At 41.7% G+C, this 27,583-nt stretch overlaps 1 protein-coding gene across 2 annotated transcripts in view; it reads left to right on the forward strand.

Annotated features, from left to right (window-relative positions):
• Positions 1–27,137, forward strand: part of GALNT9 (polypeptide N-acetylgalactosaminyltransferase 9) — a 175,172-nt gene extending 148,035 nt beyond the window's left edge. For both annotated transcript variants that reach the window (XM_068157365.1, XM_068157364.1), the window contains 5 exons: positions 2,793–2,978; positions 7,682–7,819; positions 10,448–10,543; positions 21,284–21,451; positions 22,152–27,137. In XM_068157365.1, the coding sequence (XP_068013466.1) occupies positions 2,793–2,978; positions 7,682–7,819; positions 10,448–10,543; positions 21,284–21,451; positions 22,152–22,298 (735 nt within the window). In that variant the 3' untranslated portion in view covers positions 22,299–27,137. The remainder of the gene's footprint in view (positions 1–2,792; positions 2,979–7,681; positions 7,820–10,447; positions 10,544–21,283; positions 21,452–22,151) is intronic.
• Positions 27,138–27,583: the final 446 nt, after the last annotated feature.

Genomic DNA, 27,583 nt, shown 5'->3' on the forward strand with positions numbered 1-27,583 from the left:
GGTTGTGTAGCAGCTGTGCTGAGTAGAGGAGCACACAAAGCAGAAGCCTTTTTGCTTCACTGCTGCTGGTGCTTATCAGCTGGAGCTGCTTCTGTTCCCAGCCCAGGGCATCTTCTGAGTCTGTCTCAGTGGAGCCTGGGCCATTGCCTCCAGTACAGGTTTGATGAGCGCGTGCTGCAACGGCACAAAGTTTATTGTGTGGGACTTGCATCTCCATGGGAGAAAAGAAGGCTGAGTGTGCTTTTCAGTGTTGTACACCCTTGTAGAGAGCAGCTCAGAGAGACTGCCTGCCATGTTCTCAGCAAATGAAGCTCGAAACACACATTTAACATTGGCAACTCAGTGTGAGAGGAATAATTTGGACTTGAAATGTGTTGAGTCACAGATATGGAACTGCCTGAAACATTGATTTGGAGGTACTTGGGCACCATTCTGTGCTCACAGGTAAAAACAGTTTGCTTCCCAGGTGCTTTAAGAACTCTGCTTGATGAATGCTATATAGATGAATGCAATTATTTTTCTGGCATAATTTCATAGTTAGATGTGGAAAGAAATTAGTTGCTTACTACTGTTAAAGTGGGTCATTAAATACAGTTTTGAGGATGAAAGGAGAGGGAGAATCAACTAATTTCGAGGGCAGCCGCTGACTCACCTCACCTTGTCTCTTTGATACACTAAACATTTTCTTGTTCTTTCATGCTTCACTGTATTTCAGAGACTTCTTGTACTTCAGGGCAGACAGGCAATGGTTTTCTGAATCATTCATGTCTTTCAATTCTGTGTCCAGGGAGAAGGTGCTGCCAAACCTCCCCATCCTCTTGACTCCAACCCAAATCTTGAGTCTTCATCTAAATCTCATAAGACTGCTCTTAGCTGCTTGTCTGCTTTTGGTTGCATGTATTTGTTTGTAACTCTTGTTTTGTATTAAAGTAATCACTCTGAACTTAACAGTACCTCAAAAGAGTGTGCAGATGCAGAGTCAGGGCCATGCTCCATTGAACAGCAGCTAATCCTTCTGAAGTGAAACAGGCAACCTTGTCTGGCCTGTAAAGAAATGACCCATAGTTGAGCAGCTGTAGCATTCATCTGGAATATAGAGAAATGGTGACAAGACGAGGTGTGCCTGGCGATACATGAGTGTCTAACTGTCTCCTCTCACCATGTGTGGTACATCGAGTTCTCTTTCTCTGGGCATGGAAATTCCATCTTCATCCTGGGAAACATCTCCCACTGGTGCTCTAAGTTATGTGTTCCCAGAAAAGAACAAGTTATCTGGGGTAAATCAACATCTTCATAGGAAGCAGCATTACCTTGAATATTTCCTGACTGTTTCATTTTTCCTTCCCCTTTCTTGAGCAGATTTTGTTTCTTAAAGAGCAAAATGGGGCTAAGGGGCAGGTGGCAGAAGTGACTGAATGTAAACGTGAAGCAATCCAGACAACTGCAGATGGGGTGCTCACACCACAGCACAAAATCATGCTGGCTGCTGAGCACCAAAGATCCTGGCTGACAGGATGAGTGTTATCTGGCCTGAGGCTGCTGCTGCCTTTTGTTGTTGTGTTTTCTTCAAAGCCAGGTGTCTGAGTTCCCTGTGGAATTCATCTAGGGAGAATTTATCACTGCTAAATAACTGTTGGTGCTGAATTTACAGATGAGCTAAACCGTTTCCTTTAATGTTGCAGTTTAGTACCTTTTCCTTTTCAGGTTTGCATGAGCACTGGCATTTGAAGGAAATCAATCTGTCACTCAGATAATGTATTTTCCCTACATACCAAAATATATAAATAAAATTTACAACGTTGTTAGCCGTATCCAGAGAAAGAAAAATGTGCATTAAATAGCTGGCTTCCAGGATGGGCTGGGCATGTAGCAGTGTGCTAAAGTGCACTGCTCATTTCCCCTTCTGATCATGAAAATCAATTAATTCCTATCTTTTTTTCCTAGCACTTCCCCTTGGCAGTGGAAGCTCTCAGCATATGTCAGTCCAAATTTATGAGCAGTGTGGTTTTCAGTGTATTTCCTTAATCAAATGTAAATTCCAGTGGCCAGAGATTTACTACAGAACTACTTGGGAACCAGCAAAAATCCCCTAATATATCTCTATCTATCTATCTATCTATCTATCTATCTATCTATCTATCTATCTATCTATCTATCTATCTATCTATCTATCTATAACCTAACAAAGTATATATAAAACCCCCAAACAAAAAATCCAAACAAACAAACAAAGCAAACCAAAACCAAAACAGCAAACCAAAACACCTCCCACACACAAAACCCCCAAACAAACAAACCAAAAACCCCCAACTACATGGAAGACAAGATTTTTATCTGCTAGTTCCCAAGCAATTTTTCTTTGTCCCTGAGAAGAAGTGGAGCACTGCCCCAGTATTATTCTGGCATGCATCTTGTCTGGAAATGAGCTCTTACGCTCAGTGAAAGGCACCACTGGAAAGCAATGGATTATTGCTTATATTTTAGTATCTTTTATTTATCTTAGCTACACTATAGTACTAAATACAGATGTGAGGGAACTGAAGCATGTAGGCTTTATTCACCCTGCCTCACTCCAGACATCACTGATTCCAAGAGAAAAGTTCTCTTTGTTTCCCTCTGTCCTACCTTCAGAACAGGTAAATCAGGTGATCACTCTGAGTCATTCCGTAGCACTTATCTTCAACTAGGACACTCTTTCTTTCCAGATGCTGTATGGAAGCAGTTGTATCACCTTAAAAAAGGGGGAGGGAAGATAAAAGATGATGGAATTGTTTTTCTCCCAACACTTCCAGGTGTGGCAGTGTGGAGGAAGCATGGAGGTGTTACCCTGTTCTCGCGTGGCTCACATCGAGCGCACAAAGAAACCCTACAACAATGACATCGATTACTATGCAAAGCGCAACGCCCTGCGGGCTGCTGAGGTCTGGATGGATGACTTCAAGTCGCACGTTTACATGGCCTGGAACATCCCCATGGCAGTAAGTATGGCAATAAGCTCAACATGAGCCAGCAGTGTGCACTTGCAGCCCAGAAAACCATTCTCATCCTGGGCTGCATCAAGAGAAGCATAGGCAGCAGGGTGAGGGAGGTGATTCGCCCCTCTACTCCACTCTGATGAGACCCTACCTGGAGTACTGTGTCCAGTTCTGGAGCCCCTATTACAGGATGGATCTGGATGTGCTGGAGCAGGTCCAGAGAAAGGCCACAAGGGTAATCAGAGGGCTGGAGCACCTCTGCCATGAGGACAGACTGAGGGAGTTGGGGCTATTCAGTCTGGAGAAGAGAAGGTTCTGAGGAGACCTAATTGTGGCCTTCCAGTATCTTAAGGGGGCCTGTAAGAAAGCTGGTGAAGGACTTTTTAAGGTGTCAGTTAATGATAGAACTAGGAGGAATGAAACAAAACCAGAAATGGGTAGATTCAGATTGGATGTTAGGAAGAAATTTTTCCCCGTGAGGGTGGTGAGACACTGGAACAGGTTGCCCAGGGAGGTGGTGGAAGCCTCATCCCTGGAGGTTTTTAAGGCCAGGGGGGTTGGAACTAGACGATCCTTGAGGTCCTTTCCAACCCTAAGAATTCTAGGCTTCTATTGGTCACTCTCCTGAATTCAGGCAGGTGACCAAGAAAGCCAGTGGCATCCTGGCTTAGATAAGAAACACGGAGGCTAGAAGCAACCAGGGGTGATCACCTCCTTGAGCTCAGCACTGGTGAGGCCACACCTCGAATGTTGTGTTCAGCTCTGGGTCCCTCATTACAGGAAGGACATTGAGGGGCTGGAGCATGTCCCAAGTAGGGCAACAAGGCTTGTGGAAAGCCTGGAGCACATGGTCTATATGGAGCATCTGAAGGAGCTGTGGTGGTTCTGTCTGGAGAAGAGGAGGCTGAGGAGAGACCTCATTGCTCTCTACAGCTACCTGGAGGGAGGTTGGAGCAAGGAGGGAGCAGCCTTTTCTCTTTGGTGTCAGTGACATGACCAGAGGAAATAGTGACAAGCTGAGCCAGGGGAGGTTTAGGCTGGATGTTAGCAATTATTTCTTCACTAAAAGGGTTATCAAACATTAGAATTGTCTGTCCATGGCAGTGCTGGAGTCACCATCCCTGGAGGTGTTCAAAAAGGGATTGGACATGGCACTTGAAGCCGTGGTTTAGTAGTCATGAGGTGTTGGGTGACAGGTTGGACTTGATGATCTCTGGGGTCTTTTCCAACCTTATTGATTCTATGATTCTATGTTGTACTGTTGACCCTTCAGTGCTGGGTCAAGGGTTGAACTGGATGATCTTTGAGGTCTCATCCAACTAGATGTATCCTTTGATTCTGTGAAAAGTGGATGGCTGCTCCTCACTAGTTCTTGAGATGAAGGATGTTACAACAGTTGCACAAGTGGGCTACGCTTGGAGAGAAGAATGCTTCTATGCTGGTGCATGTTGGAGAGCTCTGCCTATAGACCTGATTCCTCAGGATAAGTTTTGTTGTATGCTCAGGAGCGATGACAGAGATTTATAATTTAACTAGAGCACAATGTTTCAGGTTTATGTGCTTCCTCAGAAGAAGTCATTAATTTGGGATGCCATTAAACTTTGAGGTGTTCATATGCTACAGTGCTGAGGACTACAGAGATGTTCATAAATAAATATCATCCTTCATCATGAGACTCAGTAGACCTCACCAGCATAAAAAACAAAGTATGTGATAAAAGAATCACACATTAACGAGTTTTATCGTCTACAGGCTGAGTTGCAGTGTGGGCACATTCTGTTTCTTACTGTGCACAGGAATTGCAGGTGGCATGTGGGGACCTCTAGGAATCCATGTAATATAAATATTAGATAAACTGGTGGTTCAGTTTGTCACTTTGCTCTGTAAGTATATCACATGCTACATCTCCACTGAGCATTATTCTTGGAGAGAAGAAATGTATGTTATATCCCAGTCAGGTGGAAGCTGGCTGCTGCTGTATTTTTCAGTGGTATTTGCATGCAAATTATTCATGTAACGGGGCACAGAGAGAGCAGCTGAGGGGAGGCAGACTCCAATCTGTAGGTAATAATGGTTTAGTTAACCCTCATGAGAGGTTTGTCCAGAGCTGATCGAAATAAATGGAAACAGGAATGTTTTTTATCAGAACAGGAAAATGTGCCAACCCAGCAGCATCTTTGTGAATGTTCAGTTATGACCCAGAGTCCATCAAAGTCTTGTCAAAGACTTCATCCGATTTAGTCTGGGTCCTAAAAATCTATTTGTACTTTGGTACCTGGGTAATGTATCAGAATCCATTTTTGTCCATTCCTGTTGTAGCTTTGAAAATGCTTCTGCCTAAAGTGCAATGTTTCATTCTTCTCCATGTGATGTCTGAATGTGTCAGATGTTCACACATCTGAATTTCACATACTGCAGCGCAAGTTCTCAATGAGGATGTGTTTTGGTGACTCCTCTTGGCATGAGAGATTAGTTGCAGAGACTTGTCTTGCCTTAACAAAAAGACAACACTGCATAACTTCTTTGCCACACATGATGTTTTGACAGTAGGAAGATGAAGCAGTGTCCATCTAAGTTTTTAGGGGCATTCTGGCCCTGTCTGAAACTGGCCATTTTATCAGGTGGATAGAAATAGGAGATGGAAAAAGTGCCACTGTAAATTTGTTTTCTTGATGCTGCCTACAAATGAATTCTGAGGAAAGACAAGATAATAACCATTTACACCAAAACATGATTTCCTTTAATCTCTCTGAGATTACTTAGTGATGTAGTTTTCTGCACTGAGCTTTACAGTAGTGCTTGGAAAAAAAAAAGAGCAGACACATCTACATTGAGAGGCATAAAACCAACAGAGCTACTGAACATTAGAATTTTCTTCCCAGAAAACAAATTGATTGGCAAAATGTGCATCATAACAACAACCCCATTAGCTCTTGGGAAAAGGGAGATAGTGTTAGTGTTCACAGAGTTACTCCACTGTGGATGACAAAGGAGTAGTGTACAGTTATAGGCAGTTATATACATGGCTGCACTTGGTGATCTTCGAGGTCTTTTCCAACCTCAATGGTTCTATGATTCTTACTGCCCAGTTAAAAAGAATGCCCACATACTAAATTCTGTGGACACTTCATTCTTGTGCCATCCCACTGGAACCTGCACACAAAGACTGCAGCTAGTGCAGCAGTAAGCAAAGTGTTTTCATAGCTGCTCAGTTTGCTGCTCTTGTGTTCTGTAGAAGTGGCTCTGCAAACAGGGGACTGTGTTAGAAGCGGGCAGAAGGAGGCAAATAAAATACATGATTTCTCCCATAGCTAAACCCATCCTAATGAGCCCTTTCATAACTCTCACCATATTTTCACAACTTGCTCCCTTCCAAGTTATTGAGGATCTGTGCACAATGGGTATCTCCATTAGGACATCTGCAGGATCATATTCCCATAGCCTTCAGCAGCAGGTCAGTATAGCTTTATTTTAGTTAAAGCAAAAACTTGGTATGCCCCTGCGTGGGCTCTGTTCCTCAACAATTTTAGTGATGAAGGAATCTTCTATTGAATGATTTATTGTACTGAGTGCCTCTGAGAATTGCTCTCCTTCCACATAGCCTGCACTAGTATGCAAATTAACATTCATCTGAATGGATGCTGCACGGAGAGCTCATGACAAAGTACGCAGCAGCAAGCAGCAGTGAGCACAGCAAACTCTTGATGTGGCAAATAGAAAAACCTGTTCAGTATTACACTTGTATTCTCTTCTGAAAACAAGGCATCTGTTGGGGATTCTAATAAAGCCTGAGCTAAGGTTTGCTGCTGTCTTGTAACCCTGCATTAGACATAATTTGTAAAACGTTCAGAAATCTTTCTGGAGGAAATGTACAAGGCATTTAAGATAGATCCATGCAAAACTCCCCAGTTTCAGTCCATTTAATTCATACAGTGTGGGGGGAGAGGGGAGATTATTAGATGAGATGACTCTTACTGTCTTCCTGCTGAGCTGTAAGGATTTATGATGGTTTAAATGAGCAGACACGACTCAGGACCTGGCATTTTTTAAGTGGCTGGGTTTGGCTTTTGCTCTCCCAGCCTGTGTTTTTCATGGGATTTGTATGCAAATATGAATTAAATTCTGAATTGGAATTGTGAGGAATGCCTTGATCTTTAACTGCATTTTATGGCTCCAGTCTGCAAGTGAGCTCCAGTTCCAGGGAGAACTGAATGCTGGTCTGTGCAAATGTTTAATGGAGCTTAAATGACTTTTTGTGCAATCCTGCTCTGAAGTTTTAACAAGTCTGCTCTTATCTCATTTACATCAGTGAACACTCAAGGCTGTTACTAGAGTAAGCCATTACCACCCCGCCATACCTTAGATCAGAATTGCCACCTAAATTCTAAACGAGGGAATTCAATTCAGGTTTGATTGCAAACATTTAGAATTGCTCTAAGTAACAACATTTTCATTGTATTCTTGTTGTTTTGATTTATGCTTGGTTTTTGCTTGCTCATTATCCTTCTTTTGCCACTGACTTTCATTAATATTTATTGTCTGCTCTCAACAGCAGCTGTTTGATGAGCTGCTACTTACAAAAGAGAAAGAGGGGGAAATACAGCTTGGTATATAAAATGAACTCCATTTGGCTTCAGTAAAGAAAACAAGTGTAAAGTCAATGTAATGAGTTTGTTGTTTGGGGGTGTTTTTTTTCTGCTTTACAGAACCCTGGAGTTGACTTTGGAGATGTTTCTGAAAGAATAGCTCTGCGGCAGCGACTACAGTGTCGGAGTTTTAAGTGGTACTTGGAGAACGTCTATCCTGAAATGAGGGTTTACAATAACACAGTTACTTATGGAGAGGTACTGTATGTCTTAGAAAATGCATCATGGTGCTTTAGAGCAGTCCTTTCATCCTAGTGGTGGGTATCAGGATGTACAGAGCAATTTCCAGTCAGCACACTAGCAGCAACAGAGATGCCCTCCCTTGCTGTCAATAAACAATAAGAAGTGTGGCTTTGAGAAGGCCTGTCCCTCTCATTTGGGTTATCAGATTAAATCACTCTCACTAACCACTATAGGCAACCTCTTTTGCTTTCAGTTTAAAATAGAGAACATAAATTTGAGGTAATAATTCTCCCAAATAGGGCAACCTGCACTCAAAACAACTAAGATAGTCGTAGTTAATGGGAACACAGTTGAGGTTGTTGAACCCTTTTTGAGTAAAGAATTGCTCCTTCTTTGAGTTTTGCCAAACTATTTGAAGGATTACATTCACTTCATGAATTCATTTTTGCAGTCTTCCTTTTTCAGGGTAAAAAAGCAACATACCCTTGTTCAGATTGTGAAGTGAGGCTACCACCTCATCTCATCTTCATCTCACGATGAAAAAGCCATTAGAGGAAAACCAATTTTGTTGCTTTGTGCTTGGATTCTGTATTTTCATTTTCACTTGTGTACAGTATTGAGTGAGACCTTGGAGCACCTACTTGGAGACACCTGGGTGGATAGGTGTCCACCTAACCCTAAGAAAATGCTGAATCCAAATGTATTAGAGATGTGTAGACTTTTGCATTCACCTCAGCTGCCTGCATCTTGTCTTTCTCTTCTGTGAACCAATCAAAACTTCTACATATGCTTGACCCAAATCTTTAAAGAAGTCAGACATGCCCTCTGTAACTCTTTTAATCTATAAGATGTGCCTTTAATGTGAGGACTGCTGTGACTTATGGCTTTGAACTAGAGCAAAGTTGTGGGAGCTCTCCTGCTCCATAATGTTTTCAGGATTCTGCTTTAATTGTCTGCTTGAACTACAATTAAATCCAAAGGCAATATATTTTCACACAAGACAACTAAATGGACATTATTCCTTTAGGTTCCATTTGATTGACTTCATATAAAAATAAGTCAGGCACTTCAAATATTGATACAAAGTGCAAGTTTTATTACACAATATCACTTTGCATCCTAATATAACTGTCCCTGGCAGTAGCTGAGGGAAGACATTTAGTAAATTCAACAGGACCTATTAGTAACTGTCAGCTCTGAGAGGGCTGTTAACTGCAAAGTACATTGGCAGTTCTGCCAATGTTGTGTCAATTATACCAGACAGCAAGCTGGGCTCTAAACAAAAAAGTTTTTCTGTTGAGTGGTAACATGGAGGTTCTTGAGCCAAACAGGAAGTTTTAGTGATGCAAGTATTTAATTGATTAAAATTTATACTAAAATGGAGCCATGTAAGCTATCAGGTACTACAAACCAGCTTAGATCCCTTTCAGTCTTATATGCCCATAATGAAAACCTAGAGGCTTCATCCTCAATGACATCAAGCTTGTTAGTAAATACTTTCACTTCCAGTTATTTTCCTGAAGGAAAAGATGTCTGGATTTTAGTGAGTTTAAGGGAGTAGATGTGAAACAGATTGAAACAGTAGGAATAATATATTTCCTAGTGACTCAGCTCACATTTTTAAAGCCATGTCATAAAGCCATCTTCATCATCTTTAGCCTTTACAGTACCTGAGTCACAAAATAAACCTTCTGGAATTTCACTGTTGGTAAGCCTTCTTATCCTATCAGATTCCCTGTTACACTTGTACACCGTAGTATGAAGGATTATTTATGGATGTTTTTCAACACTTCATGCAGCAGCTCTCTCTATATTATGGGGGTGGCCAGACACATACTTCACTGTTTAAACCAAAACTGACCCCTTGACTGCTTCCAAACATCCATCAAAATAATTTCTCTTTTAAGATACCTGTAAAAAATTGTCTGTGTCCAAAATATCTGTTCAGTACTTCTAGCCAGAAGAGAAAGAAAGGCCTGAAATTTCAGCTACACAGCCTTACAGACTTCTAAATTCTTCTTGTCTGGGGAGGCATGTGAATTTTTTACCTCACTAGATCTCTAAACCCACACTTAAATATATGGAAAGCCTTCTAACACTGCTCATCCCTGCTGTGTCCTTTCAAAACAGTGTGCTTTATGTCACTTCTGTACAGAACCTTATACTATATTCTCGAGTCAAGTATATTTTTTCCACATTCTTTTTGCTTGTTTGTCTGTTTACATGTAAGCAACAGGAGCAAACACAAGGATGCCACATCCAGCACCAATCCTGGATAGTTCCTATGCCAATTGGTGAAGGCTCATTCTCAACATAGAAGGTCAAAAGTTATATTTCCACAAGGGTAATTTGGAGCAAAATTTGGCCTGGGTTTCTTAGAGGCAACCTTATGGGTGTTTGATCCTTGAGCACCTGCTGAAAACACAACTCTGCCCCGAGGTCTGTGAAGACAGCAAGTTGTCCAAATAATGTCTTTTCCTGAAGCAAATTTGCTACTGGCATCCTGTCATACCTGGAGAATAATCCTGGGCTTCTCAGGGAGGAACAGTTCTACATACTCTTTGTTTCAGCAGCTGTCCAGACTGAACTTGCAGCATAGAGATGAATTTCTAATACAGCTCTTTTCCTTCTGATCGGTTCTAGGTGCGTAACAGCAAAGCTAGTGGCTACTGCTTAGATCAGGGAGCCGAAGAGGATGACAAAGCAATCCTTTATCCATGCCATGGAATGTCCTCTCAGGTAAATGGTTACAATCCCTTAATTAATAAGAAACCTTTAACTTCAAGAATTTTCAGAGGCAACATAGTTTATTTGACCTGAGTCTGGCAGTAAATCCCGAGTTGCAAAGGAAAATATCTGACCTTACCTCAGCCTTTTTGGGTTCCTTTTCCCAAGCTGCTCAGCACATGAATCTAGACACTGAAGATGCATCAGGAAAAACAGAAGAATCATGATCATTTGTTTTAATAACAGAGAGATAAACCACAGATTAATGAGTTCAGAGCGTTTGTGTGAGTGAGTAGCTCATCTCATTATGTCTTGACTAATGCAGGAATACTACCTCTTTGAATTAACTGTTCATTGCTCCAGTAGGCTCCTGTGCAGAAATGATTAAACAGGCTGCTGATGTGATTCTCCAAGTAGGCAGAAGTTAAGCATGTATTTAACATCAGCTTCAAAGGGAATTAAGGATATCTTTGAAGTTAATACTTTTCTAAAATAGGAGGTTTCTCTTTTTTTTTTCCCTTATCAGTCCCAGTGCATATTATTATTTTCCTACAAATGTCTGAAGATTTTTAAATGGCATATCTTCTTTTTGTGATGTCACTTGGTTGTTAAATACAAATTGGATAGTATTTAAATCCAGGGCTCGAGGAGCTTCTTCTGAAATGCAATTCCAGTTTATTGTGAAGTATCACCTGAGATTCAGCGAGACTTGGACAGGTTGGAGAGCTGAAGTTCAACAAGGGCAAGTGTAGAGTCTTGCACCTGAGAAGGAACAACTCCATGAACCAGTATAGATTGAGGACAGACCTGCTGGAAAGCAGTGAAGGCAAAAGGGACCGGGAGGTCCTGTTGGATGGAAGGATGATCATGAGCCAGCAACGTGCTCTTGTGGCCAGGATGGCCAATGCCATTCTGGGGTGGATTAGAATGGGTGTGACCAGTAGGAGGTTGAGAGAGGTTCTCCTCCCCCTCTACTCTGCACTGGTGAGGCTGCATCTGGAATATTGTTTGTGTCCAGTTCTGGGCCCCTCAGTTCAAGAAAGACAGTGAGCTGCTTGAAAGAGTCCAGTGCAGAGCCATGAGGATGATTAGGGGAATAGAACATCTTCTTTATGAGGAGAGACTGAGGGAGCTGAGGGCTCTTTAGCTTAGAGAAGAGGAGATTGAGAGGTGACCTCATTAATGTTTATAAATATGTAAAGGGTGAGTGCCAAGAGGATGGAGCCAGGCTCTGATCTGTGGTGCCAAATAATGGCACAAGGGGCAATGGGTGGAAGTTGAGGCATAGAAGTTTCATGTAAATATGAGGAAAAATGTTTTCACTGTGAGGGTGACAGAGCATTGGAACAGGCTGCCCAGGGCGATTGTGGAGTCTCCCTCCTTGGAGATATTCAAAACCCACCTGGATACATTCCTGTGTAATCTGGTTAGATGATCCGGCTCTGGCAGGGGGGTTGGACTGGATGATCTTCCAAGGTCCCTTCCAGCCCCTGAAATTCTATGATTCTGTGAATCAAAATGACATAAATGAAACATGCTCTTGTGTAAATAAACTCTGAATTTATCACAGACTCAACAGTTACCTGAAGTTCAGTTATATATATGGATTTGGAGTCCTGCTCACATGGAACTGTGGAGGCACAACAAAAGTTGCAAAATATAAATATTGCCTGTTGAGCTTAATTGCAAGCTGGTGAAGCCTCATACCTTGTTAGAGTAAAGTGAGATGGACAGTAATTCCTGCTGACAAAATGTCCACCTTTGGCAGGATCATTATGAAACAGCTGACTGACATTTTCCTAGTAAAAGCAGAAGGAACAGCCTCTGAGTAAGGCAACAAAGTGGTGTTGCTCTAATTAGATGTAAATGAGCTTTTCAAGAAGACTCCACTTAGAGATGCCAAGGCACTCAGAGTTCAGTCTCTTGCTCTGTTCTAATTTTGACCCGAATGTTGCAAATGTAAATCCTTCCAGAATATCCCTTTGCAACATCTAATCTCCTATCATTGTGCTAGCGCTGAGAAGAGTAATGAGCAAATGTCTCTGACTGCAATTGATTTGCAGTGTAAGTCCTTAACCTACTTGTTTACCTCCCTGGCTTCTGTTTCATAGACTATGCTTGGACTTGCAGAAGAAGAAAGCAGAAGAGGTCATAAGTTACTGTGGATTTATTTGAAAGGAAGTATGATGAGGCCAGCTTCTCCTGACTCACTCTTGTAAATATTGGGCCCTATAGTAGCTCACCTCTCAGCATCCAGCTTTGGCCATTATTTTTTTTTTCCATGGAGGAGGAGGTCATTTTCCTTTTAGTAATATGTAAACATATTGCCTAGTAGATGATAACTTTTGAATTGTGGGCCCTAGACTAAACAATGGGCAGCTCTTCGCAGGTGCAAATAACAATACACAAAGTATTTACTGCCCAAGAAGCTGAAGCTGAGTAGTGACCAGTTAAATCTCTCCTGGCTTGCTTGTGCTGCTCATCTTCAGTATTCTGTCTGCAGGAAGTTTCTGGAAAAGCCTGAAAAACAGGATTTTAGACTTTATAGCCATAAGCTAGAGCCCTATTTTTTTTACTAGCGCTGTATAAATGCATTAAAAGAGAAAGTCTCTCTTCCCAAACTCTTAAAATCCAAAGTCTCCCCTGTGTGTGAGAACTATAAAAGTAGGGGAAAGGCAAAAAGTTAATCTACCAAATCATCAAATCATCCTGCATCACTTTCCATTTCTCTTTCCTTTTTTTCTCCCCCCCTTAAATAAAAAGCTAAAACCAAAAAAATAAAAGGGGGGGAAAATGTTCATTCTGTAAGAAACACCAAGCAAAAGGCAGAGGTGATGCTTTGTCTAAGTTGACTATTTCCCAGCCAAGCATGGGTTGCAGCCACTCAAATGCAGCCAAGTTAATTAATGATTACACAGCTGGAAAACTTCTATCACCTCACCACAATTTCCAAAACTAATTCAGTATGAGAACCACAGCTGCACAAACCCTAATCAAGGATATTCAAGCACATAGCATGAAAGGTGTTGACAGCAAGCGTTTTAAGATATTAAATAAACATTTTTAAAGCCCCTCTTCTAATCAGCCTGGGTGAGCATAGGTGTCTGCTGTGTTTAGGTTTTGATTTCTGACATTATTCCTCCCAGCACAGGGCATAAAGCATCCCTCCTGAATTGAGATTTGGGTTAGTGGTACATGCCTTCTGACTAGAAATGAATATAAACACGGAACTCGTTTTCACCAGTCAAGTTATTGCTGGTTCTTGATGTTGTCCTACTGGTGTGAAAGCCTCTTCCTGTTCAGCCACACTCTCATTTGGTTTTCATACTCTTCAATTCTGACAAGCAAATTAGCAGTGATTTTTAGCATACAGATAGTCCCACTGAAGCCAACAGAAGTCAGTCAAGTATATAAAGAAAGCAGAGGTAGGAATAAGATTACTGTGATAAAAGGTTCTTTTCTTCTACTTCTTATCCTCCTCTTTCCCTTGCACATTGCAACACCTCTGAGTGGTGGAGTCCTGCATTACCAGTGAAAAATAAACCCAGTCCACCATTACTGCTCTGTGAACAAAATGCCTTTCCCTAAGGTATTCTCAAGTCAGTTTTTCCCATGATCAATCACATCTTTTCAATGACATCAGCTTTTAAATGTCTTTATTCAAATAGTGACAAGATCTTTTATGGATGATATGGAATTCATTTAGCCTGATTTTGCATCAATTGAGCTTAATGAATTTGACTTGAGCTAAGTCAGTGTAAGCTGAGAGTTAGAATATCCAGACAAGGTTTTGCAGCAGTCCAAGCTGATTCTAAAACTCACTTTATGGAGAGGTGGTGTCATTTTCATATGTGCTTGTTATAACTTCAATTTAAATCTAATCTCTTTCAGGGGGAAAAAAAATGTTTATAGATACTGCTGGGAGAGCAATAGGAAACAGTTCAGGGCTAGAGAAAACTCAGAAATAAAGCCATATATTAGTGATCTTGAACTGCCTTACCTCTGAATGTAGTTTGTCTTGTGCAATCACCTATTGGTTCTGCCTTGGTGGTCGGGCGGGCCAAGGGCATCCTGGCCTGGATCAGGAGTAGTGTGGCCAGCAGGAGCAGGGATATCATTCTGCTCTTTGCTCAGCACTGGTTGGGCCACACCTTGGGTCCTGTGTCCAGTTCTGGGCTCCTCAGTTTGGGAGAGATTTTGGGATGCTGGAATGTGTCCAGAGAGGGACAGTGAAGCTGGGAGGGAGGTTGGAGTGCAGCCCTGTGGGGAGAGGCTGAGGGAGCTGGGGTTGCTTGGCCTGGAGAGGAGGAGGCTCAGGGGAGACCTTATTGCCCTCTATAACTACTTGAGGGGAGGTTGTAGCCAGGTGGGGGTTGGTGTCTTCTTCCAGGCACCCAGCACAAGGGGACACAGCCTCAGGCAGTTCCAGGGGAGGTTTGGGCTGGAGGTGGGGAGGAGGCTCTTCCCAGAAGGGGTAATTGGCCATTGGGATGTGCTGCCCAGGGAGGTGGTGGAGTCCCCATCCCTGGAGGTGTCCAAAAAAGGCTTGGGTGTGATGCTTGGAGCCATGGTTTAATTGTCAGGAGGGGTTGGGTGACGGGTTGGAGTTGATGATCTCTGAGGTCTTTTCCAACCTTATCGGTTCTGTGATTCTGCAGCACTGCACAATACCCTTTTGTTGGAAAGCAAATTTTGAAAAAGGAAGAGGAGGAGGGGGGAATATGGAGTCCCCAAAAGTGGAATGAGTTGTTCTGGAAGCTTCGTGGAATGCTGATAGAAGGCACAGGTTGTGAACCATCTGAGAGCACTTATACAGCCTCAGTGGAAGCATTCACTGTCTTGGATGCTGTGATGTGGAGCTGATTATACAGCGTGTGAAAGAGGAGGAGAAGTTAATAAAATGGCATCCTGGGATAGAAAGCCCCCCATGAACAGCCTCCTTCTCCGCCCTCCTCTCTTTCCTTTTCACACAGAGCAAAAAAGGAGGCGCTGCAGCTGCGAAAGCAAGAACTCCCTTGGCATTGAGATCAAGCAGAAAGAAGGGAGATCTTGATGTTCGGATTCCTGGAGCTCGCAGCTATGCAAGCAGATGGAATAAGAGGAGATGAAAGACTTGACTTGAACTGTTGCTTGAGGACTGATATTTAACATTTTGCTTGGTAGAGCTGTGGTTTTCCAGAGCTGCCCACTGGGTAGCAGATTTGATTTCTTGGATCAGGAAGGGTAAAAGGGTAGTTTCTTAACTTGCAGGAAGGGCTGGGTGAGATTCTGTAGGAACCCTGGAAGTTTGGTAATTGCTTCTTTTGTGATCTCTTTGTCTTGTAGTAGTGAGTATTCTGGACTTCAGGTATTTTGGATTCCTGAATAGCTCAGTTTCTGTGGCAGCTTACAGCTTGCCTTAACCTGGAGGGCTGAAGGATCATTAAAGATTCCCTTTTGTCTGGAGAACAAGAGTCAGAGCAGGTTGTTATATTTAGTGTGGAAAGCTACCAGGCCCACCTATGTAACTGTTTCCTAGAAGCAATTACCTGCTGTTATTTTGTGCTTTTATTCACTTGACTGGAAATTAGCAAGAATGGACTTTTTGAAGTCAAATCCTTCAATTACAAGCAGGCATTTACTGATGCTCCTGCAGGATCACCTTCCACAGGCAGCATCACTGGTTTCAAATCAGACAGGATGACTTTGATAAAAAACCTTTGACATCTCTTCCATTCTGCTCAAATTTCTGAATATTGAAGGGAGAAGTTTCCTATGTTATCATAAGTACAGCAGATAGCATCAGGGTTAGATCTCAAGGTATTTAACAGAGCTCCGGTGTCATTTATGTGGATCCTTCAGCTCTCCTCAGATAAAAGGAAAAGCTGAATGAAGATCTATCCTCCTATGAGGTATAAAACTGCTTCTGATCTGCAGTTTGCAATAGGAGTATGTGGATACCTAAGGCACTCAGCCCAGCAAAACTTGCACAGACATTTGTTTTTAATGAATGAGATTGAATATTCCTTAATAAAGAGGACTTTGTCATTTGATTTTGACTGGCTGCTACTAGGAATTGATTTGTTGTGCTGTACTATGCCCACAGTTCTAATGCAAATTGAGAGGTCTTTTCTCTTTTTTGTATGACTGTGGCACTTAAGACCAAAGTTGAACACAGAAGGTCCAATTTTCACAGTTTCATTCCTTTCATGTCCCAGGTCCTTCTTTCTCATCTAGAGTATTAAGCAACTTAGTTTAATGCTTCTTTTGTTTTCACAGTTGATGTTGTCTCTAGGAAGCTATGATATCATTGAATTAAAGATGATGTCTTTGGAGGGAAACATTATTAATTGCATGGTAATTTCCTGAGCCTTAATTTCTGATCCCTTTTTGTAGGCACTAAAACTGTATCATGCACAGTGGTCTGAACTGAGATAATTGTTTGTGGGTAGTTCTTCAGAATTCAGTGTTATTTTAGGATGAGCCTAAATTTTAATGACTGTTGGAACTCTTGGCAGAAAGTTCAGATTCAGGAAAATTAAGCCCCTGATTGATATTCCACTTGTCTCATCGCTGTATAGATGCTGGTTTCCTGCACTGAGCCATCTCTGACTCTGCTGAGCTGTCATACAACTGCCACTTTCAATTTTGGAGACACTTAATAGACTTAGTGTATCTTCCACTTCTTTCTGCTTCTGTACAACAAAGTCTTTCCCAAATACAGGGCTACTGCGATGCAGAGTACAGGTAGCTCATTGGTGGTTGTGTTTATCTAGAGATGGCAAATGCAAGCAGGTTTTGAGGTGGTATTTTGAGACCTGGAGAGGCATAATAAAGACTGCAAGATGAATAGGTTTCCCAGTCACTTTAAGCTTCAGCCATGCCTGCAGTTTATTCAAACTCTGATGAGTACCCATTGGATTTGAGAGGTGTGAAATGCACAGACAGGTTGTACTTTTTGATTGGTTGGTTTCTTCCCTCCTTGTTTATATGGGGAAACCAGTAATTAGTCTGAGCTGGCAGTCTATTCATATTTTGAATCTCTTTGCTTGCTTGTGCTTCTTTTATATGTCCCCTCTATACCTGTACAGCAAAAAGGGGAGGGGGGAATTAAAGTTTTTATTTAATGTGCATTGACAGTGCCTCAACAGTGACATTGCTCATACCAGGAAGTCTCCTCATGTAGTTATCCCTCTGCTTGCTTTGATGTAGGCTCTGTGTTAACTCTGCGTTTCACATGGTTGCTCTGAACAGAAGTGGCAGGTGGGAAAATGAACACATACTTTGTCAAGGGATATCTGGTCTTGGAGCAAGCAGACCATGCTCTTTTAGCACCAGCAAGATGATTACTCACAGCATGCTTCTTCTGAGGTTAATAAGGATGGCTGTAGAAAGCTAGGCTCTAATTCGAGGGGTTTTGATTGACTCTTAAAGAAATCTCATGCACTGGTCAGGAGCATCCAATAAGTGGCAGACACTTGTGACCTTCCTTCCCTTTCTTGTTAAGTAATTTCAGCTATATAACAGCAATCAGACCAGACAGGCAGTGTATTTCCTGGGTGATAATTGCATTTCTTCAGTGGCTCAGATCTTCACCCTGCAGCATCCAGCCTCACAGCATACAAGTCACGTAGCTGACTCCGTTTTGCAATCTTTTTGGCACCTGGGTGCTGCACTTCACTACTTGTAGGGTAAGGAAAGCAAAATATTATGCTGGTGTAATGACTCTGGATTTAAACACAGAAGCGAGAAGTTGATATGTCTGATTTGGTACCTTGGCCTGCTGCCAAATTAACATCCTGCATTTTTACTTCAATGTGATTTGAAATCTTCCTCAACAGCTTCTCCTTCAACTGTCTAGGAAGCAGCAGTAATTAAGGGGATTACTTATTCATTTTTGCAACTTATAAATGAGGATTCCATAGCTATCATAGCTCTCTCAGTATGATGTGATAATGAACTGCAGAGCACCTTTGCCTTCAAATCAGCATCCTAAAACCATTCTAAAGGCTTTGAGGCTTTATCAGAATACAGAGTGAAAGAAATTGTAGTAGGGAACAATTTTCTGTAAAACAAAAGAGAATCTGTATGAGACAGAACATAGGGTTTGAAATCATCCTTCCCTCATCAAGATTGTGTTCTTCAAGCCTGCTGTAATCTAGCAGTTCCATAATGGCTTCTTGGGTTACAAGAAACTTTTAAAGGTCCCCAGTGTGTTTCCAGGAAAAGCTTTTCTGCTGCTTTTTGTTTGTTTGTTCTTGGGGATTTTGCTTTGTTTTGTTTTTCATGCAGTGCCTTGAGTTCTGCAGGTTTGTCTGCTGCCTGCTTTCCTGTGAGTCTGAGTGCTGGCTGTGGTCCTTCCTACACGCACTGTAGGGAAGGTCGTGCCATCCCAGAGAGCTTGTAGCACTCAGAGAAGGAGCAGCATCACTTTCCGTTCTGACCCAAGACGTAAGAAGGCAGAGAGTTTTGCTCCTCAGAAATGCTTAAGCCACTGCACTCCAATAATGGCAGTGAGGTGGGGTGGTTACACTGGACATCTGAAAAGCCTAAATTCTTCTCTGTTAGTTCTGCTGCTCACTCTCTGTGTGACCATGGGTAGGGTAGTTGACCTCTGTGCCTTATTTTGTCATCTGGTAATGTGGGTTAGTGCTCACATGCTCTGCCAAGCACTTTGAAGAGCTCTTGATTCTGGGCCCCTCAATTTAAGAAGGATATTGAGACTCTTGAATGTGTCCAGAGAAGTGCAGTGAGGCTGGGGAGAGGTCCCAAGCACAGCCCTACAAGGAGAGGCTGAGGGAGCTGGGGTTGCTTAGCCTGGAGAAGAGGAGGCTCAGGGCAGACCTTACTGCTCTCTACAACTACCTGAAGGGAGGTTGTAGCCAGGAGGGGGTTGCTCTCTTCTCCCAGGCACCCAGCACCAGAACAAGAGGACATAGTCTCAACCTGTGCCAGGGGAAGTTTAGGCTTGAGGTGAGAAAAAAGTTCTTCCCAGCAAAAGTAATTTGCCACTGGAATGTGCAGCCCAGGGAGGTGGTGGAGTCACCATCCCTGGAGGTGTTCAAAAGGTGATTGGATGTGGCACTTGAAGCCATGGTTTAGTTAGTCAGGAGGTGTTGGGTGATAGGTTGGGTTTGATGATCTCTGAGGTCTTTTCCAGCCTTATTGATTCTGTGATTCTGTGATCGGAGCAAAGCAGTTCCCTTGCAGCACAAATCTGTCTTGTGACCATAGGAGCCATAGGAAAGCGCTCTCTAGGTCCTTAAATATTTTCCTTTGATCGACTATTAATGTAATAAAGTATTACAAGAGACCTTTTTTTTTTTGGTAACCTCACTTTCTACATATTGATTTATTATTTTTTTTCTTGAGGACCAGGAATGACTCAAGGCAAGGGAAATCATCACTTAGGAGAAAGGTTTAAAAAAAATAGATATTCACTCCTGTAAAAATTAACCTGAATGATTGTGCCTGCTTAGAGTTTGTTTTTCTAATAAAAATAACCCCTCTAAAATAATAAATGGTCCTCACCTGAGGCCTCTAATTACCGCCAGTAGCATTTACCACCTCACTAAACTGCAGAACAATTAAGCCTCACACAGAAGTGAAAGATCAGTGTGATTCTTTCTATGCAGGCCTGAAGCATATGTTATCAAATTTGCTGTTATTTCCCTCATGATTTCTTCGTTCTTGGTTTGTGGGTTTTTTTTCCCCTCATTTTTTGTTGGGTGCTGATTGCATGGCTGCCTTATTTTGGTAACATTTGTTTACAAAACCTAATTAGACTTGTTGCTATCAATAGCCTCTAACAGAGCTCTTAAGAACAAACTGCATGGCAAATTGACATTGTGTCCTCGTTAAATCAGCTCCTGCTGCGTTCCTATGATTTACATATTGATTACTTCACTTTCTTGATTGCCCTTTTGTGGTGAAATAGTGGGGCGGGAATGGTGGGGAGCAGAGGTGTGAAAGAAGGGAATGGTGCGTCCTAGAAGAGACCACATGTGGGTAAAGCAAAATTCCCAGGCTTTGTCCTTGAGCAGTGTGTGCTGGACTGGGAAGGTCCCAGCATGCAGCACAATAAAGGAGTTCTCACCAGTGCTTGGGCCAGAAAGCTGTTTGGCTCCATGTCCCTTGTAGTGGTGTGATGCTTTATCCCACATGCACCAACAATAAAAGCACAGCTAAACTCAGCTGGAAAAGTGAATGGAAAGCTGTATTTTACAAGCAAACCTACACCCTACAATGGAATGCAATGAATATGTACAAAATATACAGTGTTTACAATATTATACAAGAATTTACAGGAAAATAACACAAGCACAGATCCTCCCAAGGAGAATCCACCCCCCCGCCCCTGCTTCCCCCCAAACTTCTCTCCCCCTCCTCCCCTTTCCCCTAGTAGTTAATTAGATGAAAAAGAAGAGAGAGAAAAGGATATTAAGGGGAATTTGTTAGTTCAAAGCAGTTGTTAAGAAAGTTATTCTTATCAGTTTGCAGTTCAGGGTTGACGTGCATGCAGACTGGCCAAGAACGAAAGTCAGAACAGACTGAGGCTGAAGTGAGTGAAAGAATGCTAGAGATACATGCTATGGTACATTTCACCTCTGACCAATGAAATTCATTTAGAATTAATCTTTGTTTCCTTTTTACACCTAAACATTCAGCTAGGGAACTCTGCAGCTGTCCTCTGCTTAAAGGCACAGCTTAATCTGTTACATCCCTTCACTGAGGTCTCTGGGGCTAAAGCCTTCCCTTTCCTTCCCTCCCTAGCTTGTGCGCTACAGCTCGGAAGGCGTCCTGCAGCTGGGGCCGCTGGGCTCCACAGCCTTCCTGCCTGACTCCAAATGTCTTGTTGATGATGGGAAGGGCAGGACACCAACTCTGAAGAAGTGTGAAGATGTCCTGAGGCCCGCACAGAGATTCTGGGATTTCACACAGGTACGGAAGAGCTCAGGGAGCCTGGCAGAGATCAGCTGGAGAGGAATGGTGGTCTAGAGGGTATTTAATGAACAACAAGGTGGTCTTTAGAGGACAGTTCTAGGAATCCCTCTTTATGCCTTCCAGGAATAGTCAGATACGTTTTCTATAGTTCATGTGCTACCCAGGTTGGTTGTTTGGTTGTTTTTTTTTTGTATATTACTAGGAACTTTTAGTTCTCTTTTCTTGGAGCATTCTCAGTTTCTGTAGTAATTGTCAAGAACATACTTGCAAATTATTTTTGTGTGTCTAGGGATTTTTATTGCTAGAACTTTTCTAGCATCTTTCTAGGATTTTTTATATCTAAAGCTTTAAAATAAATATTAGGGCTTTCAGAGGCATTCTCACAGTATCTTGGAGTCTTCTCAGAGTCTGCAAGGATTCTCTAGTGCTTCTTACAGAATTTCTAGTGACTTCTGTGGACTTTTCTGGCAGTTTCTATACCTAGAATTAGCAGGGAACTTGTAAGGATTATCTAGATTGTGCTAGGAATTTCAGGCACTTTCTAGAGACTTTTATCACTTGATATAAACAGAACTTTCAAAGCATTTTAGACTGCTTTCTAGGGATTTACAGATTTAGCATTCTTCTAGACTTTCTCCTAATTCCTCTTTTCATTTTCTTTCTCCTAATTCCTCTCTTTGTTTTTGTTTTTTCTCAGAATGGTCCAATCATCAGTAGAGACACTGGCCGCTGTCTAGAAGTGGAAATGTCAAAGGATGCAAATTTTGGGCTCAGATTAGTTGTACAAAGATGCTCGGGGCAAAAATGGATGATTAGAAACTGGATAAAGCATGGCCGACATTGACTGCTGGGGCTGAGAAGCTGCCTCTCCTGCTGTTGTCCATTGCTCAGTGTGCCATATCTTGCAAGGCATTTGTCTTTAAAGCAAATTAGCTTGAACAGGACTTGGCTCTCAAGGGTTCTCCACAGCTGGGCATTCAGAGGAAAAAAGAAGAACAAGAGAAGCAGACACATACATGCCCTATTTGACTCATTCTTGCTCCAGTAGATGACCTGGAAAGCTGAACAAGAGTTTTCTGGTGATTTGGAAATGTTGTAAAGATCAGAACACAGTAGAAAAGTGGGTTCCTTAAGCTCTCCTGGAGGAGTTAATAGACAGATGTTTCTATGATGAGTTCAAAGGAGAGATCCCAATACTGCCTCATAAAGAGAGTTCTCTGGTGGGTAGCTTTTTAGCTTTAAGTTATTGACTGGTGCACAACTCCTGTGGTGAATAATCATGTGCCTTTTTATTGTACTTCGTATAAAAGGGGACTGGAAAATCCAACCTTTTCAGCATGTCTGGTTCATTGTACTAAACAAGAAGATCTGTAAATAACACTGCAAATATAATATAATATATGATAAAACTCAAGGTTGATTGTTTAGGAGTCTCTGTTTCTAGGTAGAGGCTGTTCCACAAATGTTTACAGGTGGTTCTCAACCTTCGAGCTGTTGAAAAGCAGCATTTTAGAGTTCTCTTCTAGTTAGACACAGGTAAATGTTGAATAAAATAACCACATGCTCTGTTTTATTGCCACATTTTACATTTTTGGCTCCAAAGGCATCACAATGTAACACTTGCATATTGAACTCTTTTTGAGGCAGTAAACGTCCTAGCAGATGGAGGAATTTCTAGAGGCCTCAGCTGGCCCACAAGTCCTGACTGTGTAAGTGCAAGGTTCCCATCCTGAAGTGCTGCTCATGTAGGTACACAGTTGGGTTGTTCCAGAAACTGCCTGGAAGCTAGATGGTCATTACTCTTGAAAACAAATTGACTGACTTAGGTTCCATCTGTGAAGTACAACAACTTGAATCTTCCATTTTGTTACCCATCCTGTGAAAATGTCAAATGTGAGCAAACAGCTTTGTGAGCACCGTCTGGAGAAATTTCTTCAACAAGCCAACAAAGTCTTTTCAGTGTTTGAAAAACAGAGACCTGGTGATGAGAGGGCAAAGCAGAGCAAGAACTAGACAGCATATATAAAAACTGGTACTCTGAAACGTAAATATTTTACTGTAGTTGACCCATTGACAGCATCTTTGTGAACCTGAACTCAATAATGTATCCAGTGGCTCTTGCAGCATCTGTGCATGAGTGGCCCGAGCAACGACAAGGCCTTATCTGACCACTGTCAACATCAACAGCCTTTGGATGTGGGTCCATGGCAGACAACTTTTCATTGCAGAAGATTCAGTTGTACTGCAAGAGAGACAGAGGAGGTATCTGTTAATGTCACTGTTTAATATTTTATAGTACCTGAAAAGAAAATGAAGGTTGGGTTTGTTTTACTGAGCCAGGAAAAGAGATAATTGCAGCTACAGTGGTACCATGAATCCTGATGATCTGTTTCTTGAAGAGCTTTTGCCGTTCCTACTTCAAGGCATGCTGAACAAAATAGAATGGAAACAACATTTTTTCAAGGGCATGATATGTAATAAAATATTTACTGTTAACATGCAAAATCCATCAGTTCTTGTCAGCTCTTGGTTGGTATCTAGAAAGCACACCACTGTACTTTGCCCCAAATTTATCTTTTAAACAGTGTGTAAGATGTAGTACAAAGCCATTCCCCTGGAATTTGTTTGTGGCTGATTGCTGATCTTTATTTCTCTCACATGAAAGAAGGGCAGAAAAGAGCAGGTAGATCTGCAAAGGTTTCAAGCAAGCATGACAACCCTTCACTATGCCACCACTCTAACAAACATGAATTGGTCATCTCAGAATTTCACTGCTGCCCACTGCAAAGCGTTTGAATGTGGTCACACCATCTGAAAGTGGTCAGTCCTGGTAGGATTTGGGCACAGGCTGCAGAAGGCTTGCAAGAACAAGACATTCAGTGTAAGAAGGAAAGCAGATTTAAGGGATAAATGACTGAGACTTACAGAATAATGTCAAAGAATTCTAATAGCTCTTAGAAGTGGAGCTGGCATTTTCTGTGATTGTCATTTTCTTTTTCAAGGTTTACCAAAACAATTTCTTAGACTTGAAAAACACATCTGTTGGATTATCTCTGCTTTAGTCTTTATCTGTATGAACCACTGCTTTGGCTGTGGTATTAACATGATGACTCTGCATGTGAGAGGGTCTTAAATATTCTCTCATAGAAGGAATAATAATAACAAATAAAGGCTTGGGTATTATCTGTTTTAACCAAGGTCTTGTAAGCCTTTTGTCAGTGTCTCACTCCTTAGTATAATCTGAAGACCTGATTAATGTTGTGTTCAAATTTTCAGTCACGTTTCCCATAGCACAGCAGTACAGATATTATGGGAAGTATAAAACACAGTGTAAGAGGACTGGTAGAGAAAATTCAGATCAAAATCTTCAGTTGCTATTTTGTTTGATTTGGGAGATTATGGAGTTAGATACTGGATCCTAAGACATAAGAACAGAATGTGAGAAAGAACAGTAAGTCTAGTACACTGCTATCAAAGGCCAAGCATTAAAAAAATAAAAGCAACTTCTGTAAGCATGTCAAGTTCCCTAAAAATTAATTTGAGTCTTGTGGTGGAAAAAAAAACCAACAACAGAAAACCCTTCCCGCTTTGAAAGTTCTAAACTGTTTTTCAAGCTGAAATTATTCTTGCCTTGATTAAAGCCATTGTTCCTCAGCCAAAATTGTCCTCTAGCTTTATTGGCTCAGTGGGTCCTGAGGTTTGCTAATCTCCAGTGGAAAGCACCTAAGAGAAAGGAGAGCTAAAAAAGACCAATGGATTCCCCTGCATTTACAGAAATATCTGCATTGTGCTTGTCAATGAGGCATGAGAACTCTTCAGGACTGCTCCACCCCCAGAAAGCTAAATTCTGATTAAGAATGGTTCCACAGAAGTGCTGTAAAACAAAGATATGAAAACTGGACAACAGATCTTCATACACAGTCTGAGTGTGTTGAGCTACCTAGCTCGAGTCAAGGAATAAACTGGTGGCTTGATGTGTCTGAAGATGGAGCCTTTGCAGTCCCTTGTTTATATTTCTTTTCAGCAGCCTGCTCCTTCTTAAAAACTATGGTCTAGTAGATGAAAACCTCACTTGCCATGTGACAAGGGATGTAATCTGTTTGACATGGGACAGATGCAATCTTAAGTAGTTAAGCCAAAGCTAATGAGATTTAATGAAATAACACCAGTCCTAAACTGTTCTTTAGATCAGCTGCACAGCATGTAATTCCTTCAGTATCCAGTATTCATTTGAAATGGTTCATTAACAGCCACACTAAAGCACGTTAGGGCCTTTTTCAGGGCCCAATGAGTTGGAAGAACTTTAACAGAAGTTGGAGTTTAGAGGGAGTTTGGTATATTAGCATTTAATTAGGATACAAATACCTTTGTCTTGTTCCTGAAAGGCTTTGGGGGGAAAAACAACTGTCAGAATTTGCCTGATTGAAAATGTTTCTAGCAATGATGTTCCATTTTTGACTGCTGCTATTTTGACTGCCTGCTTCTTACTGCTCATCAAAGTCAATGATGAGGTCCTGCCACAGATAAAAGATGGTATTGTGAAAAACTGACTAACAAGCTGGATAGAAACCAAGGAATGATCATGTCTTTACACATCTCTGAATCTGGATGCCACCAAAGTAAACTTAATATTATGTTCTCTCTGCAAAGAATCATAAACCTAACACATTTTTGTTCTGCTTCATCAGGAATCCCTACTCAAGAGATCACTGCAGTCTCTACCAATCCATCTCATTTTGCAGAAACAATTTCTTTTGTGTGTGTGTGTGTGTATGTGACATTAGTGGACTTAAGCTGAGAGCTGTAATTGCTGAATGCATGGAAAATACATCAGTTGGCACCCTGGACTACTGAAATGTGTGCATCATACATTTACAGCTTCCTGTGTGGTAACAAGAATGTTCTTGAAATGCTAATGCACTGAGGCTATTCTGCTGGAGTTAGAGTCTGCTTACCGAGTGAACCAAGGGAACTCAAGGAGTAAATACAAACATTATACAGTCAGTAATTCCCAGTGAATTTGGTACAAAGTGCATCAGTATTTGCAGCTTCTCAAAAATGTAATTAATTGCCTTTGGGTCTTCTCTTAACAGTCTCCCTGTTTCACTCTGATAACTGTTGAAATTACCTTGTCCCCATAAAGACCTGGGGTGCTTATGCCATGTGAAGATTTTAGTTGTGTTTATAAAACGCCTCAGCCATCAAGGGCAGTAGAAAAAAAAAATAGATATGCAGTGACCTCCTTAGTACATTGTAATGGATTTTAGAATGGTTTCACAAGATACATTGACTTGTATTACAAACACCTTAACAATGAGATACTAAAGGTCTTGAGTCCGTGGGTTGCCCTAAGTACAAAACATAATCTCTTTGGCCCAGTGAGCAATATGTGGCAACTCGGTGCCGAAGAGCAGAGCTTCTGAATCGAGAGTGCTCTTCAAAGATGTACAGAAGCACTTGGTACTTTCCATTGGCCATCAACAAGCAATGTGCAGTTTTCAAACTCTTTGTAATAACTTTAATTAAAGATGCAAGAACTAGAATGCGACTTGTGACTGCAAATGATTTTTTTCATTCTGTGGCACACCATCGAATCAATTTGTATTTACACTTGAAAAGCTAATAAATTACTATGCATTTTACTGCTGACAGGCTCCATTTTTTAATCATTGTACATTTGGGCACTAGCATTAAAATTCAAAGCTGTCATACAAAGGAAAACTTGAAAAGCAAAGTATACAGATGTTTTAAGATTTAAATTGCATGTAATCTGCTCTGAAAGGTAGTCAGCCCATTTTTGAGATGAGCAGAGCACACTTTGCAGCAGATTAAAGTGGACGAGCTCTGTGCATGTCAAAGATGTCTATGCATCACCAGACTCTCATTAGAGACTCAGCTCCTGAGTGTGCACAGCCAAGGTGAGACTGGTGACAACAGCACAGACTGCAACTCTGCCAACACTGCCAGACCTGAGGGGAGGCTTCTTTTGCCATCCCAGTACAAAGACAAACCTGTGCAGTGCTGGCAGGTACCAATCCCCACAGCGATACAAGCTCTGTTCTTGTATGGTCCTGTGGGATTCCTCAGTGCTCCAAGAGAAGCATTCAAACACAGAGTTAAAAAATCCTC

Source organism: Melanerpes formicivorus, unplaced genomic scaffold (assembly GCF_026170545.1).
Source record: "Melanerpes formicivorus ecotype bairdi unplaced genomic scaffold, bMelFor1.0.p_v2 SCAF_36, whole genome shotgun sequence".
Classification (NCBI taxonomy): domain Eukaryota; kingdom Metazoa; phylum Chordata; class Aves; order Piciformes; family Picidae; genus Melanerpes; species Melanerpes formicivorus.